The sequence below is a fragment of the Homalodisca vitripennis genome, chromosome 4 (assembly GCF_021130785.1).
Source record: "Homalodisca vitripennis isolate AUS2020 chromosome 4, UT_GWSS_2.1, whole genome shotgun sequence".
NCBI classification, from domain to species: domain Eukaryota; kingdom Metazoa; phylum Arthropoda; class Insecta; order Hemiptera; family Cicadellidae; genus Homalodisca; species Homalodisca vitripennis.
In genome coordinates, this window is record NC_060210.1 from 114,886,302 (window position 1) to 114,906,794 (window position 20,493).

Here is a 20,493-nt window from a genome sequence, read left to right on the forward strand (position 1 = left end):
TACATTCTATGAAGAGGAAAATGTACTGTCAGACAGAATGGAGGAAAAGAAGAAAGTCAAACCGACCGGGACTAAAGCCTACAGGCTATTGAAACATGTAAAAACCCTAAAACTTGAATCTCTTTTTCCGAACGTGGAAGTGGCATTGCGGATCTTCTTGAGCATGGCGGTGTCTAATTGCAGCGGAGAAAGATCCTTTTCTGCTCTTACTCGAGTCAAGAATTATTTGAGGTCGACTCTACGGCAAGAAAAACTCCAGGCACTCGCTCTCTTATTTATAGAAAGTGACTATGTACAGCTCGTTCCGTTTGATGACTTGATCGATGCGTTTGCCTCATCAAAAGCACGGAAGAAAGACTTTGTTTAATCAGGGAATATATCGTCATGAGAAAATAAAAAGTTCTTTTGTTAACAGTAGGCCTAATAATTTTATAGTTCTAGCTCATTGTTTGTTATTGTGATTAAATGTTCAAGTCACCAAGTTGTATACCAAAGTCTAATGTCATTTCTATGTAACATAATGTACTTGAATAAACCAGAGAAAGTTGATGACCAATTTGACCATGTTCATTGATTTATTATAAATCCTTTTCAGTGATTTACAGTTAAAACGCTAATTAAACAGGCTATACGTAGCTACTAAGCTTTCTTATTAAAATGGACAACAATAAAATCTCCATTATTATGGCAGCATTTATACTGAAGTAAGAGATAAAATTCACATAATTTTAACAGCCTTAAAATTACAGTATGCATTTTAATTTATTTTGAAAAAAATAAGCCTACAGATTTTTTGAAAGTAACATTACAAAGTGCTGAACTTTGAATTTTGTGACTATTTAATGATAGTAATCTACAAAAAATGTATAAGAATTAAAAACTCATGTAAGGTTTGGCTGTAGCTAGGACACATTTTTGTATGTCCTACAAAACCAGTGGTAAATAAGAACCCTTGATTCTCTTTAAAGAATGTTACCTACAAGTCTACAACAATAGACCATATTCCATTTTAAAGATACAAATAAATGCTCAGCAGTAAGCATCCTTTCCCTTTGCAAGTTTGCACTTTCTATAATTTTGCTGTTTTTGTTCGTTTGTTTGTGTGTTTTTAGGAAATGACAGCAAACAGCATAGTTCTTTTAACCGTTGAATTTGAACATATTACATAGCAGTTTATACATACATGTATCATTAGACCTTTGAACAATAATTAAAGTTTATAGTTAGTTGCTGAATGTTGTTCTTTTCCTAAAGTTTAATACTCTAAATGGTCTCTCTCTGTAATGGTCTTTAAATTTAAGTAAGTTGAAATTTTATTACAAAAATATAATATGGCCGCTATACAGCAGAACACTTTTTATTATTGAAAATTGACAGAGGGAAGCCGGCCGGAAACCGTTGGGGGGGGGGGGGGGCGCGAAGTACAAGATAGCCTACGGGCGCCAAAAACCTTAATCGGGCCCTGTTTAGATCTCTTCAGGCTAACATGACGCCAGATTCCAGGAGTCATGTCTGTGACAGCCAAGTTTCCAGATGCTGCACTAAGAGTAAGGGGGACTGGAGTTAAACTCGACTCACAGGTAGCGAGCGGTTGGACTGAGAAAATCAAGTAAACTGTAGTCACTCCATCAATGCAATGTCTTACTTGCATTATTTATTTTTCTCTTTGTTCATATAAGTTAATAAACTTGATTATCTTTTAATTCCAGTTCACCCCACTTAAGATATTGATAATACTAACACAATTGTAATATTGAAATATTTTAGCCTTAGTATTATTGTAATATTTTAGCCTTTGCTCTGGAGGGCCATCTTGTTAAACTGAAACATCTTCAGTTAACCATCAATTTCGTTTGCTGTATCAGTTTTCTTTTTTATAAGCTGTAAAAATAAGGAATAACAAACGAAAAGTATAAATGGTTTCAACGATATCTAGAAAAAAAATACATTTTAGATTACATTTCTAAGTATAAACGGAGTTACATAATAAATAACATAGAGTACCTCAAAGTTCTATTTTAGGACCTATTTTCTTTTTATGGTCTTTAATTAAAATGAATGTAAAATACTGTAATCATCATAGGTTCGTAAATATAAGCTAGAAATTGTATTAGAAACAAGTTTTAAGAAAACTAGAGACTAAAAGTTTAGAACTGACCAGAAAAGAAATTTTAAATTTGGATGCAAAAGCTAATTCTGAAATAAATAAAATTATGCTCGGCTTAAGTAAATATTTTGTGATGAGAATAAATTCATTTCATTTTCTTACATATAGGTTTTACATATAGGTTGATAATAACTTTGGAACTGGTTTGTATTGGCCTAAAGCAAATCATAATTTGAAACGTCTCTCCAAAAAAAGGGCTACATGAATAGTGTTACACATACATTGGCCAGAGTCTGTGAATGCAAATTTACAAAATTTGAAATTTTTTATCTTTCCCCACCACATTACACTTTTGAAAGCATTAAATATGCAAAAGATTTCCTATGCTTGAAAATAAATTAAATTAAATAGTTGAATTTACGTCTTGTATTATATAAATGATTATGTGGAATCAGCTAGTTGAATTTATATCTTGTACTATTTTAATGATTACGTTTTAAAAAATGTGTGGTTTGTTGCGAACAAACCTTGAAACTGAGAGACAATAAAGAAAGATAGGCTACAAGTGTCATGATACCCTCTGGTCGAAAATGACCTTTACATCTTTTTATGACCTTCAAGCTGTCATTTTTAAGGGTCGCTTTTTTAGATGAAATCCCTTAGAACCCTTTTCAAAGAAGCTACGACCACATTACCCCAGAACACGAGCCCATAACTGGGAATAGCATGGAATTAATTACAGTAAACTGTCATCATAGTTCTCCTATAAAAAAAATCAGAAAACATCTCTAAGAGTATTTTGCAATTCCATGCCTCATATCCTTTATATTTGTCTTCACACAATTGTAATGTTGGGTCCACTGTCTCAGTATCATTTTATATTGGTCTGGTGGCCCTTCTATTAAAAGCCTCAGCTCTAATTATAATTTGAAAAGGGTTAATATCATCTCAACTCTTGGAAATCTGAGGTTATACGTTTTCTAGGACAATCATGAAGTTGAGAAAGAAATTCAAATACCTCTTGTTTTTAATCCTAAATGGTTACCGACATAACAATCATAAAGTTTTTTAAATCCTAAAACCTTACAAACAAAATAAAAAAATACTTTTAAAAATTTAAAAATCTAGATTACTTAACCTATTACAAAGTTGAAAGTTACACCTTAGATTAGTAGGACAAAATTGATTCTCAGATTAAATTATAACTACCTGAACTATTACAGGTTTTTGACAGACAAATTTGTTTTGATCGACTTTTGCTGATTATTAAAAACTATAATCTTTTCCTTATTTAGCGACGGTTATCTTGAACATGCTTACCTGACTTTGTACTGATAGTGGACAGAGACAAGTCCTGTGACGACCCAGGAGCTGACGAGGAAGGCGAGAAAAGCCGCTACAGCCACACGGAAGTGCCTGGACAGAAAGTCACAACTTGTGTATAATGTACAAATAAAATACTAGCAGTGATTGAAGGGGTAACATATAACCTTATTGAAACGCAAACCTAAACCATTCATATAACGTAATTTATGAATATGTCCTACGAAAATATGAAATCAATTATTGGTGTAATAGAATAAATGCCACTAGTAAGTAATTTCTAAACTCTAGGGAAAAGAAGATAAACAAAAACTGTAATTTTTGGTTATTGCATTGCGCGGAAATAATATTTACCTTTCATATTTTACTAAGGATTCAACCCAACTACATATATATATTTTTAATCGGAGATGTAACTCATCATCAGAAAATAACAAATTTCTGAATACCTTAACCTAGGAAAGATGGCAGAAATAATATTTGTTCCTCATTCTTAAATCACGAAAATGATGTTTGACTTTGCTTTTCTTCTAACTAAAAAATAGATATTAAAAGTGATTGATAGTATTTTAATTATATTTTGGAGATAGAACAATTTGAAATTATAACATTCATTGGAAATAGAAAACACAAAATATGCTACCGTGGTTGGCCTTAAAGTTTTAGGCAAAGCAATGTTTTAAAAATATGGTGTATCTTTCTGTAGTTAATTACGCTAGTTTTACGCAAAATACACGTAGGCCTAAACCCAACCACAAAAAACTCACCTGATAGAAACAAGCAGAATCAGGATTCCGATAATGTAAAACTGAGTGTCATTCGCCAGGTACCAGCTCCACAGCATACACTGTAACACCATAAAATTAACAATCATTCACCAGGTACAGGCTCTACTGTAACAACACACAACTGTGTGTCATTTGTGAGGTACCAGCTGCACAGAATACACTGTAACACCACACAACTATGTGTCATTCATTAGGTACCAGCAACACTGTAACAACACACAACTATGTGTCATTCATTAGGTACCAGCTCCATAGGATACACTGTAACACCACAAAACTGTGTGTCATTCACCAGGTACCAGCTCCACAGCATGCATTGTAACAACACACAACTGTGTGTCATTCACCAGGTACCAAGTGAGAACAATCACATTTATTTGGTTCTGTTCAGTAAATTACAAACTAATATAAGGAAAAATCAATGATTTTATTGTTACATCAAATTAAATATAGTTAAAATTTAGTAGCAACAAACAGATACCTCCTCTCATACAATGTACATAAGACTGTTTTTCTAAAACAATATTTATGCGATTTAATTTTAAAAGATTTGTTAGCCTGCATGCATTTGGAAGCATAAACAAAATCTATATAAATAAAACACGTAAGCGATGCATAATAATACGCATAAAAATAATTTATGAACGAATAAAAGTACAATATATTTATGTTAAAATCTGTTAAGTAGTATTTTTTAAGCCTTGAGGTTTCTGAACTGTCATTTAACATGTCTTACGTGACAGACATTTTGTGAATGTTTAACAAAGATTATGTAAAATAAAAATATTAATCTTTTTCGTATCAAAATATCTTAATATGTGCTGTTTTTCTAATAAACATACAACAAAAGAGGTTCATTATAAAAAAAATATATTTAACTGAAGGGGCCCCTCCTCTTAGATGGTATCATGTATGAGGTGTCTGAAAATGCCATGAAGTAGTTCTTACTAACTTTAAATTGTAGGGCTGGAGACGAACATGTTTAATTCTTATGTATATCATAAACATAATTGCAGAAGGTATACAGAGTGTGTTTGAAGACAAGGTAAGAACACAAAGGCACCAATTTGAAATTTCAAATGAAAGCAATTTATTTTTCGGATCGTGTATTATTGAATTGAAAGATTTTAAGACAATTTAAGATACAAAACTTAATGAGTAAAATGTCTTTTTAGGTTCTTCTGGTGGCCTAAATCCAAATCTGTGTTCTTATTTTGTATGTCATTGAATACGAAAAAATAACAGTCTAATAAAACTAATTTGATCTATGAGACATAGCACTGTTTAATTGTTTCTGCATGAGTCACATCTGTTATTAAACCATTGCCATAAGCATTAAGCCTAAAATATTTAAAGAACCATTAGGAAATCTATAATGAGAAACCAACGTACAGCAGTTTCACAGTATGTTACACAACTGAATATCGGTCTATATCTTGACGATCTAATCGAGCCATATTATAGATCGCTATCTTGTGCTCAACTTTTAGTTGCTCTTTTGTGAGTTTTTACTTTAGAATACTGACATTTCGACAACAGCTCCCTTATAGCTGGTAAGTTTGTGATTAAACAGTCATATTTTTATTTTTATTAAAAAATTACATTATTATTTTGGTAAAAACCTAAATTAAAATAAGATTTATTCTTTTTAGGACGAGAAAGTAATCAGCACAAATTTCACGTTTGCAAAAGGAACACAGACAATCTTTTTCATTTTTAGTAGTTAGTTCGCTTTGAGTTTTTACTTCTACGATTATGAGAGTTTTATACCACCGTTAAGTATTTGGTTTTTAAAGATGCAGTCTATGCAGTCTGAAATCAGTAGTGCTCAAAATTTATCTGCAAATACATATAACATTACATTATACTGTTTTAATGATTAAAAAACAACTGGTTATGACATTCTTCGGGTCTTTCTCGTTAAAGGGCCAGCACAAAAGACCCTAGCTTGCCTAATCAAAACTCAGATCACGCGATGCTTGCCCGCTGCGCAGCGCTTTGCGCTGCTTGCTCTTTTAGAAAAAAAATTAACTCGAGCTTGCAAAGTCCAAGCCCAGATCAACTCACCACGCTTTATTGAACAAGAAAAACTAAGTATAACTCACTCGTGAGAAAATGGAAGTAATTAAGAGCAAAACTTCTTGTTCTATAAGACGAGTTTATACTGGAAGTAGTACCTGGACTACTGCCCTACGAACTAATAACACAAAAAAACGATTAAATGCACTGTCAGTCAGGTATAGTATGTTTGTAAGGTGCTGGCCCTTAAACGAAAAAGACCCTATTCTTCTGTTCTATGTTTTATTTATTATATTTTGATACTCTATGGATCAAGATGGAAATTCATTCAGCTGATTCCATTCTTTTCGTAGTAATTGGGATATGCGGATATCTGACCCCCTTTTAAGCCTTATTCTGTCCATACTAATGCACTGGCATGTGTGATCGAAAAGGATAAGAGGAGAGATGATACAGTAGATGGTACTGATAAAAAGTAGTAAGGTCACAGACAGGATTTAAACCTGCACTATCTCTAGCTCAGATCCAAAGTCCTATTGGCCAACGGCACTCACAATGCGCCTCGTACCCATATATTACTGAGATTTGAGGTTAGGTTCTGCAAAATGTTGATTTAAGTGGATTAAGGCAATCTTGTTCCCATTATGGCGTATTGTAAAACCACCGAGAGCAGGGAATTTAGTTACAGTTGACATCATGCTTGCCACGGAGAATGTTATGGACACGTAGAAAACATTTATTACTTGTCAGGTGGAATTAATTAAATCAGCAAGTCACTACTAGAACTAGATTTTGTCCAGTAACTGGGCATTTAGTACGCTCACCGAAAGAATTACTAAATAACAAAGAGTTATAACTGCATTACAAATTTCACATTATCAAATAGTCTTGTCAACGTATATGACTTCGCTAGACATCAAAACACATAATAATAAATATGTACTAGATAAAAAAAATGCCACTTGTTGATCTTGTCAAAGAACAATTTGCCAATTATGAGCAAGCTTTGATATATTACTAAAGGATTCAGCTTCAGGGTCGTTTATTCTTAAAACCAGAGATCTACAGACCTGCAGAGTTCTATTTTACGAAGATTACTGTATTTACTAAGAGTTATTCCTGTAAAAATGTTAAGTTAAGAAGTATGTACCTACTGAAATCACACTAATACGTGGCTCTCGTAGCTAATTTATAATTTCTTTCTTCTTACCATTAAGAAGAATAAAAAATAAATTTTTAAATTACCCACTAATTCAGTTTGTCATTTCACTCATGACAAAGTATCTTCTGTATGGTAAACATTATGGGGTTCTCTGGAAGATTACGCTGGAATATCTAGGAGGGACCACGGATGAGGATGTCATTAACTTTAATGACTATAAAGCTCTGGTGCATTTTACTGTTCTATCTTTTTATATAACGAAGAGAGAGCAGTCAGGATACTTCACAGAATTGTTTCTCGTGAACCATTAGAATCACCTCGGATGGTGAAATCCTTTAAGACATCCTTTACCTTTTTTCCATTGTTTTAGTAGTAACAATGTTGGTGGCCTTGCTCCTACTGGGTGCAGGATGTACTATAACCCTTGCTTCCCCACATGGAGCAAATGTGAGACTAGGGACCGCACCTGATCAGAATATCCAGCCGTTTCAAGTCTTGGGAAGCTCACTAGGGGTAAGTCAGCATTGTTTTTGAGTTTAAGTTTATTTATTTGTACAATGAGTGTAGATTCAGAATATAGACCTACGGCGCTTCTTTAGATTAACATCCTATATTAAATGCCCAAAACGTATTTTAGGAACAATCACAAGCAGTTCGCTAAGTAACTGAAATATTTAATAACACGATTTTGTGAAACAAGATATTATATTATTGTTTGTAACAGAGACATGTTGTGACGTAACACGATTGTGTGAAACAAGATATTATATTATTGTTTGTAATAGAGACATGATGTGACGTAACACGATTGTGTGAAACAAGATATTATATTATTGTTTGTAATAGAGACATGTTGTGACGTAACACGATTGTGTGAAACAAGATATTATATTATTGTTTGTAATAGAGACATGATGTGACGTAACACGATTGTGTGAAACAAGATATTATATTATTGTTTGTAATAGAGACATGTTGTGACGTATCTACATAAACATGTGTTTCTCACGCTTTACCTTCCCAAACCACGAGTCTCAGCAACTGCTGCCATTCTCAGACAGATGAGAATTTCCAAATTTGATATGAATAGCGCCCGATTTTCCGGAGCTTCCAGATAAAATGAATTAGAAGGGAGTCGTATTGAAGGGTGCAGGGCTGACGTGGAATTTTTGGTGTAACAGAGCCATTGTGGATATTTCTTGTCTCTATGCCACCACTAATTGTAAAGTTCCAAAAATATTTTGGTAAAGCACTTAAAATTCGAATCGCTCGCAAACCAGAACTCAAGATCAAAACGCAAATACAAATTATAATTTTTTTTGGAAAGCAAATATAATAATGATCCTGAATTAGAACGGAAATATCCCAGGAAGAGATAACACGATGACAAGATTGTACACATTGATCAAGTGGTCGAAACTAAAAGTGGTAGTGAATCATAACGTTTCGCTAACGAAATCATATCTCGGAAAGCCTTATCCAAGGAAGAGGTAACACGATGACACGATTGTACAAGTTGATCAAGTAACTTTAAATAACTTTAATCATTAAATACTGTATTTTTAAGTGTTTAATAACTTTCGTATGATCCATGTTCATATAAACTTTCACAGTTTTAAAAATAGAGGAAACTATGCCATTCATTATTACTTCAAAGTCAAACTATACTTGTGAATCTTATTAAAACATGCATGTACCATAGGATTCAAATTTATTATCTTGTTGAACTTTATAATGTCGTGGGGGAGGGGAATTCGATCCTCTGTACTCATTTCAGTACGCCACTGCCCCTAACAACATAAAACATCCCTTAATCACAAAACAGTTTATTTAACTGAAACTTATAAATCCACACATGCGTATTACTCATAATCACACAGGTGCAATGTACAATGTGTCTACTTCAGGTGTTCCATGTTCCTCAGTTCCAGTTTTACGTGGAACATTCCAGTGTTCCCTGCCGACTGAGACGGCGTACTAAAAAAAATAATTGTGCAAAATCGGCAGCAGAGCTTTATTGAATCACAACGATTTTACAAACATTACATAAATATAACATTTAAAATCAAAATAATAAAATTCGCTTCAGTGGAGCTTAATAACATTTAATATAATTTATATTAATTATTTTCCCGTACTTATTAAATCCTGCAATGCTTCGCATTGATAACCTATACGCTGCAGTAATAGTTAATAAGAGGTTTCTTCTACCTAAAGTTGTCCTCATAGTTAAATAGTATTAGCGCCTCTACCATACCAGGTAGGTAAACATCAGAAGTCAAACTTGACCTTCAATGACTAGAATGAACTTCAAGAACTGGTAGTGGTGTCTGAAGTTGTGATATTGCCAACAATTTTAAATAACTAGAATAAGGAATTCGAATAGTGTGGTCTATCTTACCACATGGTAGTGATAACAAAATATGTAAAATATAAAAATAATTAAATTATTTAATAAGTTGTAGATATTTAGAATTATTTTTAACACACAGTGTTGAAGAAAGTGTCTGGATTGAAAAAATAAAATTTGGTTCCAAGCGGACATATCACAACCTTTTTTGATACTGCTTGATTGCATCTACTAATAAATATGACCAATTATATAAAAAATGTAATTATTAAAAAAATCCAAAAAGCAATGATTTTGAAAAAACAAAGAATTTCTGTATTTAAAAAATTACTAGAATCTCAGAAACAATTGCACAAATTTAATAGCTCTCTCAATAGAAATTTCTAATTAAACTGGCAAAAGGTTAATTTTAATATTGGGTTAGATGGAATAAAACGATAGCTAAAATCTTGAGACATCTGCTTGCATATCTAATTTGTAAACATGCTCAGTTAAGGTTTTCAATGTTGTTACGTATATTTCTATTGTGAAAGAGGTAACCTTTTGCCTCAAAGTGTTAAAGGTCTTTGTACCCTCAGGCTGCTTCATTATTTGATAAGGTTTGGAAACTGACACGTCCCTGTCTGGAATGCAAGCTGGAAGCACCAGCCTGTGAAGATCCCCTTCACAGGAATTCCCATGATATAGAATGATATCGAAAATAATCATAAAAGACATCCTCATAGATATATCTGAACGGGATTTCACAATTTTAACAAAATCTTTGCAGCAGGAAAAGATTACAATCTTGCCTCCGATTCTCAGATTCAGACTAGATGTGTGTTTCAGGCGGTACCACAAACAGACGATGTTGACAAACTCAACGATGGACTTGGCCTGGAGAACGTTGGCCATATCAGAAGACGCAGGTTGGCTGACGACAAAAAACTTGACCTTAAGATGAAAATGCAAAGGGTCAAGAAAGTGGTGAGCATGGATGCTATCGGCTCCTACAGCCTTTACCGCAGCAATGACCGCAGGACCTCTTTGAAGGCTTTTGGTTCCACGGAGCTGTGGTACGACGGCAAAGGATTCGGCCTCAAGAAGCCTGGCTTAGGAGTCCAGTTCACCATCTACTACTAATATGACATATAACATTTCCCCTCATATTTGTAACTCCATAAATAAAAATAGATTAAACACGCATAAGTAGTTTTTATTTTAAACCATTCACGATTGTATTCTTTGATCTTCTACTTAAGAAGAAAAATACATTCAGTGATCAATCTTTCCTTCGGTGAATGGAAGAACGTACAAATCTGTCGCATTAGATTGCACGTATTGCATTGTAGCAAATATCTAAACACAACAGGATGTGAGTATCCCATACTCATGTTGGGCTCCGCTCAAGATTCCTGTGAAATTTAGAGAGTTCTTGAGATATCCTGAGAAGACAGGCAGATTCTCACAATACCCTTTGGACAGTTAAGTTTTGCCGACTCTCAGAAAATTCCTATAGAGTGATTGCATTGCACAGCAAGCATCACTCTATCTTGCGTATAGATCAAATCTATGTTACAACTCGTTCTGCGGAAGATACAGACAGATGAACAAACGGAATTTTGCCAGCCCTCTGAATGTTAAAACGTATCTCAATTGTATTGTTTCTTGCCCCCAAGGCCTCAAACGTTTGAGTTATGTACCATTCTAGGAAACTAATCTAAATAATTCAACAATGTACAGAGAATCGTCTGAATTTAAAGGCCTAGAAGTCTTGAATCGCTCATAGAGTCAGATCAATCACCCGTGGAGAGTTAGGTTTTTAGTCTTTATATACATCCAAAACGCATACTTCATGTTTCGCGACTATTTCAAGCCTGGCAACTCCCTACTTGCGTTTCTTTCAAATTATAACTATTTCTCATAGTATCTCTACTTTAGAAGTATGTAGCCTCTGTCTGCATGAGCATCGTATTAGACCACCCTTCTAACCTTTCATAAAAGGATATTATGACGTTTTCTGCTTTGTATCCTTGGTGGAAGTAGGTAGGTTTTAATGGAAAAGACATTTTTTAGATACTTCCACATTAAATTTATTAAAACAATTTTATTGAATATTTTTTATAAATTTAATGTGGAAGTATCTAAAAAATGTATTTTTCATTAAAAAGATATTATGACGTGTCAAGTTGCCTTCCTAAACTTCTAAATGTATGAACAATAATGTAATTTGAGTTTTTTATAAAATCAAGAAAACGGGCTCTGAAACTTTCTCATTCCACTGCTAACTGTAGGTTTGTTTGTGTTCAAAGGTGAGCATGTCTGCAATTGAACAATATTAGCATCCACGAACATCTGTCAAATAGAATCTTGTTATATAACTGATCACTATTCACAGCTTAAAATAACTAATGCAGACTATCTCTTCATATTTAATTTTTTCAATGACTGTGGTCAGTGGTCTTCTTCAGTGAGCAGTGTTGAACCATTTTTCTGCATATCGTCATGCTCAAAAGATTCTCAAAGTCCCTTCTCTGTTCTGATCATTTGTGTCTCTCTCCTTAGCTCAGGATGCACTTTGGCCAACTTCTGCTATCACTTGCACTGTCCTTGCTGCTACACCAAAGCAACTCTACATTGTGCCTTGTAAAAAATTTCAGTTGCTTGAATAATCTCGTGTTTGTGCAAGTGATTTATGCAAGAGCAAAAAGGGCTAAAATCTCTTTGGAACCGGCTCAAAGTCCACCAGTATTTCGCATTAACCGACATAAAGAAGATGTTCACTCAGCTGATGGGCTAGCTTGTTAACTTGAGTCGTCTTTTGAGTTTTACATCCCAACGTACATTATAGCTTTTTCTGAGGATTGCCACGCTGTTTAGTCAGTGCGTAATTTAAATCCAAGATTGAATTGGTTTTACGCGTTTTCTTGTTGGGGAAGGGGTAAAACCGATCACTCACATCTCAAGGGGAGAATGTTAAATCTATTCTTCTTATTTTAAAAATTATTTATTCAAATAAGAGTACTGGAGAATGTGGACCGACATTTTAAAAATCGTTGGCGGGATATAATTCAAATCCATTTCATCTATGATTTTGTTTCATTTATCATGTTATTCTCACAATTTACCTGGTAATTAATATGAGATGTGTTTCTCATATACTTTGTTGAAATAAATAAAATAAACTAACCATCACAGTTCTTTTTAGGTAGTTTCTTCATAGGCAGATAGGTTGAACATCTGTAAGTTGAACATTACCGAATGGTAAGGCAGCTATAACAATGCCTAAACTTACAGGCATTTACCGAGCATGTAAATTAATGTCAAATTTTACTTCTGCAAATTTCTATAATACGTCTAATAACTTGCAATAAAAATAAATAAGTTACTTTACGAGTTTTCTCACGCTGTTTAGCAATAAAATGTCATTTGGACAACGAACATTTTTTTATATAATTGCTTTATTTTAATTTTTAGTAAAAAAGCTATTTTTCGATAATTATAATATTATTTGTAAATAGGTTTAATGAAGTTTGTGGGATTATACGAAAATCGAAAACACTAAAAAGCAGATTAAGTGTTATTAAAAAATACGATTTAAAAGAGACTAAAAAATTAAAATTGTTACATTTCTATAAATTGATGATCACGCCCAGATTGTGAATGTTTTAATTATAATCGTAGTAGCGAATCAAATTTATAATATTGAATTCTAATAGACGTGAAAATACAAAACAAAACGTGGGGCATACGGTTGGCTTTTGCCAGTTTGGATTACACATTACTGTCGACCGCCGCCATTTTGTTGCTATTGCAAATATCAAAGTAAACATTCTATACTATACATTTTGAGTATATTTCCAACGTGTATGCAGAGGTATCTTGCAGAACTACTCTCGTATCAAAAAGTTTATATTGCCGAGTTTGAAAGATAACTACAAAGTAACTAGTATATCTACAATAAGGAAAGTTACATTAAAATTAAGCTTGAATATTCTTGCCTTAGAAACAATAACTTCCAGTTTTTATATCGTCAAAAAAAATGGAAAGGCAATCGCGGGACTGACCGACAGAAGTGACTACTTCAATATAAACCTTGGGAATATAAATGTTACAATCCTATAACTTGCAACACCTTACATACTTCAGAAGTTTTACGTAGAGAAATCCATAAAAAAATTAAAATTTCAATAATGTAACAAATGATTTAAAAACCAATTTCAAAACATTTATGATATAAAATTTGAGTACCTAAACTATTAACTATAGTTATTCACACATACCACCATAACCTTTTCATTTGTACGCGTTTTAGAATGTTTGAGGTTATCTGGTGAATATAATATTCCACAACCCTGTATCTCAATAAATATGGATTTTTTCCAAAAACACAAAAGAACAATTTGTGTTTAAAATAGCGCGTTTTGTCTAAAAGAACTGTCGTCCTATAACTTTAATTTAATTTAATATACTACTGGAATCAATCAAATGTCATAAATTTAATAATTAATTTTGTAAAATCCAATTAGCAAAACAACTTTATTTCAGCTTTTTTTTCATTATCAAGTAAGATTAATTGCACTTTTCTTTGGCAAATACATGTAGGCTATAGACAGTATATCTCCGCATTTAATTTCTGAAGAATCCTTCTACCTAAGTTTAAATACATCTTCTAGAAAAATATTCTAGTCCTACAACTTGCAACCTTTTACTTACCTCAGTAGTTTGACCTAGAGAAATTAAAATGTTCAATATTGCATTAATGTAAACCCAATTTCTATATTTTTATGGTATATAATTAGATTACCCAAATTATTAACAATAGTTATTTACACATACCAACATAACCTTTTTATTTGTACGTATTTAGAATATGTGAGGTTATCTGATGAATATGTATTCCACAAACCTGTATCTCAATAAATATATATTTATTAAAAAAAAAACACTAAAGAACAATTTGTGTTTAAAATAGTGAGCTTTGTATAAATAAACCTCTCTCTAGCACGCCTGGATTGCCACTAAAACGCAAAAGCGTGACGTGACGTTCCGTTACGCAAAACGAAGGTTTTTCCCTCGTGGAAAACATACAATCAAAACCCGTCAAAAGAAGAAGTTACTTCAATAAAAACGATACCGGTTTGTGGATGCTTTTCAACCCAACTGCAACTTGGAAAAATTTGTAACTCGGAAATTTGTGATCCAATTATGACAAAACTTTTATACGTGATAGGTTCAAGTGTACCGTTTTCGGCTATGTAATTTTAGAGTTATACGAAATTAACTTAACTTTTATTCTTAGTCGGGTGGTTGATCAACTTCGGCATAGGTCATGGGAGTCATTTTCTTGGTCATGTAATTTTGTAAACCACTATTTAAAACATTTAATTTTTAACACCGACTCAATTAAGAAGGCTTTGTTAATTTACCGCTTGCTGGTATGAACGTGCAGACTGCCGTGGTAACAAAAAAGACAGTCCGGCAATACAAAAATTTTATGTATACGACTGTTACTAAGAAAACGCTTTTTGGATCAATATACTATTTTGTGTACAGTTAAAGCATGAATCACATATCTACTTCAAGTTTTTAATCAATTATTATTCCTTATCCAATCATTATATGTTTATGCAAATTATAAATATATAAAATCTGTAACTAATAAAGCATTTCCTTCTTTTATCAATGGAATCAGAGGCCGATGTGATTGGTTGATACTGTTCATCAGTGATAAACACTTGCTAACAGCTTTAGTTGTGATGCTCGAAGTGATAAGAAGTTGTGGTACAGTTTCAGAAGAACAAAATTTAATTGGTGAGTTTTAACATGTTGGCAGCACTGGTCACTGTTTACTTCTTTAAGGACATGGTTAGATCGGAAAGGTTGTAAAATATTTGTGAACACAAGAATATATTTTCTAATTATAATGACGCTGTAAAAACTTAAATTAAGATGCTGTAGATGGAGCTTATATTGGTCACTGTTAAATTACATGAAAAACATAAAACCAATATTTAAAACTTTTATTGTTTTGTGAGGCCTTTCGATAGCGAGGCTATCTTCTTCAGACACATAAAAAAAATTGTGACGTGTCTGAAGAAGACAGCCTCGCTATCGAAAGGCCTCACAAAACAATAAAAGTTTTAAATATTGGTTTTATGTTTTTCATGTAATTTAAATTAAGATGTTAAATAATGCTATACATGTATAATTCAACAGCCGAAATAAAAGTGTAATGAATAAAATAAACTCAGTATTTCGAACCAGTCCTTAAATAAATGGTAAGGCACTACAAATTTTGCACAAACCAGCTACCATTCGTTAACATCCCATTACGTTTCTACTAAGTTTCATGTAGGTACTGCTCTTTTTCTCGATAGCGTATTGAAACGTTTGCAAAATTAAAGAATTAGTGGATATAAGTTAAGTACAGCTGCTGAGTTTAGTACAAACAATTACTAAGTGGGAAGTCCTTGATGAAGGACGGTTCCAAAATGTGACCATCACGCCCTCTGGGGTTGTGCTATCTTTTCTAGCTCACCGCCATTGACTTCATAGACTAGCACTCTAGCTTTGTGGTATAGTTGAGAATAGAGTGGCTTAGTAAGCGGTACTAAATCGCTAGCTGGCTTAGCCTATGCTGTATTACGGAATAAAACTGGCAATATAGGCGACAAGGCCATGTTAGGTATATGGATTTAAAAAATAAACTTACTCCTTAGGCAATACTACGTTTGTGGTATATTAAGGAATAAACTAGTTAACTCACTAGACTCGTTATAGATTAGCGAATAAACTGGTTCCATAAGGATTATTATCTCGTTAGCTTGTGGTATACTAAGGAATAAACTGGTTTCATAAGGAATATTACTCATCCAGTTTTGTAGTACGGTATATTGCAAAATAAACTGATTCCATAAGAAATGTTACCTTGCTAGATTTGTGGTATACTAAGGAATAAACTAGTTTCATAGGGAATGTTAACTCACTAAACTCGTTATAGATTAACTAATAAACAGGTTTCATAAGGAATACTAACTGGTTAGCTTTGTGGTATATTAATGAATAAACTGGTTTCATAAGGAATATTACTCATCCAGTTCTGTAGTATGAAGAGGCATCATAAGGAACACTACCTTTTTAACCTCGTGATAGATTTGGAATTAAACTGGCTTCTTAGGCAATACGACAATGTTATGTTATTTGACATATTTGAAGTGAATCTTTTATTATAAACACAAGAATATTAAACTTAAATTTAAAAACAGGCAATGGAGTTAATTGTTTGTCTGTTCCAGAAAAATGGTCAACGCGTTGTCCTCTACTATCCTTTTTTTCTTTGGGGTGCCGTTGGTCTTCGCAAGGACTACTCAACCAGCGGTAACTAAACTTTTCATAATAAGACTAATTCCAATAATTGTTTGATGTTTAGACCTTTGTTGCGTCAATACTCAACATCAGCAAAGGTCTTCGTAGTAGTTGCAATGGTAAAACATCTTAAATGGTCACGGAATACAAATGGAATTTTTGACAAATTAAACTTTGTGAGGCACTTCGCTTTCAAGGAAAACATCCATGCTTACAGGTATTACAGTGGGCTAAGAGCCTGAATGATATGAAGCCCGACGAAAAGAACTCTGGGACATCTCTGTTCTCCCAGGAATATGTCAACGTCCTGGATGCTGACAGATGGAAGGAGTTGCTGACCAAGGAGAAGATGCGGGACGTGATCAAAGTCATTCAGAAGGCTGTGGGTGAGTAGGTTTATCGGTATAATTAGGTTTTACTCTTTCTTTTTTGAAAACATACAAACTCTTAAAAAAACATACAAATAAAACTTTCCCTTTAACAAGCAACAAACTAACCCAAATTTAGGAAACCCTAAAGACAAGATTTCAAAAAATAATAAATCAAGAATTTATAAATTGGGATGAGATGACTGAGACAAAATTTATATTGGACGAACAAGAGGAGCAATAAAAATACGATTCAAAGAGCATTATCATAAACAAAATATAGAAGAGTTGAAAAATCTCCGGTAGCCAAGTACTGCATTGAATCAGGACACAGGATATCAGTAAAAAATCTAAAATTAATAAAACAAGTACCAAAACCAATGAAACTAAACCAATGCTTGGGAAACACTGCACATATGCAAAAATAAGGAAAAATTCATAAACAATGAAGAGGGTTCTTTTGAAAATTCCAGTCTTCTATCTTCTGAATGTATTCAAAAATTAAACTGTAGTCATATCTAATTTTTCATAGTGGCTTAAATATTTCCAATTATTTGTATTTGTATATTTACTCCATATGGTATTTTATTATTAATTGTAATAAAAATAATGTAAATATTTATTTGGGTAGTCGCCTGATGATGAAACCTTTGGTTTCGAAAGGTCTTGTTGTTTTAATAAGATTATTACTATATTTCTTTTTTATTGTTAATTAAGGAAAAACAACTTTTGGCATTGTTTCAAAGAAAGCAAAGTCGATAATTTGATGAATTTCTTTACAGTGAATTTCTTTTAGAATTAAAAAAGTTATTTCATAATTTGGTTTTTTTATCATAAAGTATTAATTGTCATGATTTGTCATAAATTGTTTGGGCACTCTTTAATTAATTCTAGCAGATTATATTACATAAAAGATGCCTCCAAGACTTAACCAATAGAGGATTACAATGGACAAAATTATTTGATTACCAAATATCACACTATACTTTGTTACAACAAAACAGGATCAAATCTAACATCAAAGTCACTGGTTCCCACCGTGTCTAAACATCAGTTACCTTCTTGAAATATTTCTGCCTCACTGTGGAGAGCAAGTTTTAGTCATCAGATGTTGGACCGAAACTACCAATAATAAGCAGCCGTCTGTATAGGCGAGTTGTAGGGGGGGGGGGAGCTCTATCGTGATAAGGAAATTCGATTCCACAAAAAAATATTACTTACGAAAATTCTCTAGCGTTATCCAAGAGTAATAAGACAAACTTTAGAAATAATCATGAACCAAAACAACTTCAACCAAGAAGATATACAGCTAAAGGTCGGCATCCTACACCGCCATATTAAGAAATATTGGTTGCTGGTCAAGCTTCACGATAGACCTTACGTGATTGGAAGTTTCGGTTTACCATATATTGGCTGAAACTAGCCTTTCACAGTGAGGCTGAATATTTCAAGAAATAAATTGTGTAAACAATTTTAGACGCGGTAAGAATGTGCCTAACAATAACGTAGCTATGGTGGGAAGGTTTGATTCAATGTGAATATTAAATTAGCCCCATTTCACCTTCCAAGAAGTGCATTATCTGGAATCTGACCTTGTCACAGACGTGACTCATGGAGTTTGGAGTCAGCTTCGTCTGAAGAGATCCAAAAAAGGTCGGCGACGAAGTAGCTCAAAATGAACTCTTTACATCGTTTCGACATCATAGAAACATAGACTACAAAATATAAACATATAATAACACAACCCCCCCCCTCCACCTAACTAACGTGAAACATGAAGACCCTACCTTCATGGTGGCTGCCGCGGAGTCGATCTTGTCGCGATATAGAAGTGAATAGTGATATAAATTGCTCAAACTGGGATTTCTATTTCAAGTATATTATTGTTATTGCACTACATAGTCTATTCTTGTTCACTTCTTGCTGTTTAATTTATTAGTTGTCACCGTATTTTTCAGAGTTTACTTTAGTGTTGTTATTTTTTCTAAATTCTGCTTCAAAACTGTGATACTTATATGAGGTCTTTTTGTTCGTTTTACCTTTTTTGGCGGGCCTATAAATTACTCATAAACCTATTATATAGTTATACTTTTGCATTCTATAATCTGGATGAAATTATGAGATTTCTGTTTTCTAGTTTGTAAGACATGCTTACACTGTTAATGCGACGAATGCATGAACTTTAAAACTAGTGGTAGCAACCTCGTAAGTTGTTTTCTTTCTTTTTTACTCACATTGTAAAATGGTATACCGTTAGAAATAAAATAAATAAATAAATAAATTTAATGTGGGTAAAGAGTTTTGAGCTTCTTCGTCGCCGTCTTTTTTGGATCTTAATATTGCAGGATGTAAGTCTATGACAGCATCAGAGACGCTGCATTTCTTGGAAGGTGAGTACTTTTGAACAGACTGGAAAATGAATTGCCTACAGATTAAATGAATGGCATGCACATTATCATTCCCATAGATAAATGAATTATCAGAATATCCTTCAGTATTGAATGTATACTCCTTTTTCCCTCAGGACCCAACAGACCCATCCGGGTCCGCACCCAGTGGGGAGGTCCTGAACCTGAACAAATGGGCAACTATGTGCGGAATACCGTGAACTGGCAAGCCCACCAGGGCGAGAAGACTAGCCTAAACCTCATCATGGACTCCAAGTTCACCAGGAATGATGACGGCAAGGTGGACATGGTAAACCCTAACCTCGGTATCAACTTCCAGATGAAGTACTGACAACGATACAACTTTTTGGGAGCAAGGAGAACACTACGTCATCCCTTCAAAGCTTTGGCGCCCTTTTTAGCCCTTTGGAGCTAATGTTACCAAGAGGTTCCTTGTTGATATGTTTCGAGATAGGTTAATTATCAATAATATACTTTGTTGTAAATCAATTATTTTACTATTTTGTGTTTTTATTTTATATTAATAAAGTCCATTGAAACTTCTACAAAAACACTCCCTTCTTTTATCCCTAAAAGAGAAAATTTCAAGACTTGTACCCAGCAATCGTTGTGTTTTCTCAA

The 20,493-nt window shown here is 33.4% G+C and overlaps 3 protein-coding genes across 4 annotated transcripts in view; 2 read left to right on the forward strand and 1 right to left on the reverse strand.

Annotated features, from left to right (window-relative positions):
* Positions 1–20,493, reverse strand: part of LOC124361160 (nose resistant to fluoxetine protein 6-like) — a 73,650-nt gene that overhangs the window by 13,971 nt on the left and 39,186 nt on the right. Inside the window, exons 9-10 of the mRNA XM_046815200.1 lie at positions 4,198–4,277; positions 3,428–3,523 (exon numbers count right to left, since the gene is read on the reverse strand). Of these exons, the coding sequence (XP_046671156.1) occupies positions 3,428–3,523; positions 4,198–4,277 (176 nt within the window). The remainder of the gene's footprint in view (positions 1–3,427; positions 3,524–4,197; positions 4,278–20,493) is intronic.
* LOC124359968 lies at positions 5,612–10,934 on the forward strand. The gene is made up of 3 exons (XM_046813171.1): positions 5,612–5,771; positions 7,770–7,912; positions 10,578–10,934. The coding sequence occupies exons 2-3, from the start codon at positions 7,778–7,780 to the stop codon at positions 10,869–10,871; spliced, it is 429 nt and encodes a 142-aa protein (XP_046669127.1). The 5' UTR covers positions 5,612–5,771; positions 7,770–7,777; the 3' UTR covers positions 10,872–10,934.
* LOC124359967 lies at positions 15,390–20,414 on the forward strand. Of its 2 annotated transcripts, none has more exons than XM_046813170.1 (4): positions 15,390–15,542; positions 17,027–17,108; positions 17,314–17,482; positions 19,989–20,414. In XM_046813170.1, exons 2-4 carry the CDS (start codon positions 17,031–17,033, stop codon positions 20,201–20,203), a joined length of 462 nt encoding a protein of 153 aa, XP_046669126.1. In that variant the 5' UTR covers positions 15,390–15,542; positions 17,027–17,030; the 3' UTR covers positions 20,204–20,414. The 2 variants fall into 2 exon arrangements, with proteins under 2 accessions (XP_046669126.1, XP_046669125.1); XM_046813169.1 differs by having other exon boundaries at positions 15,529–15,610.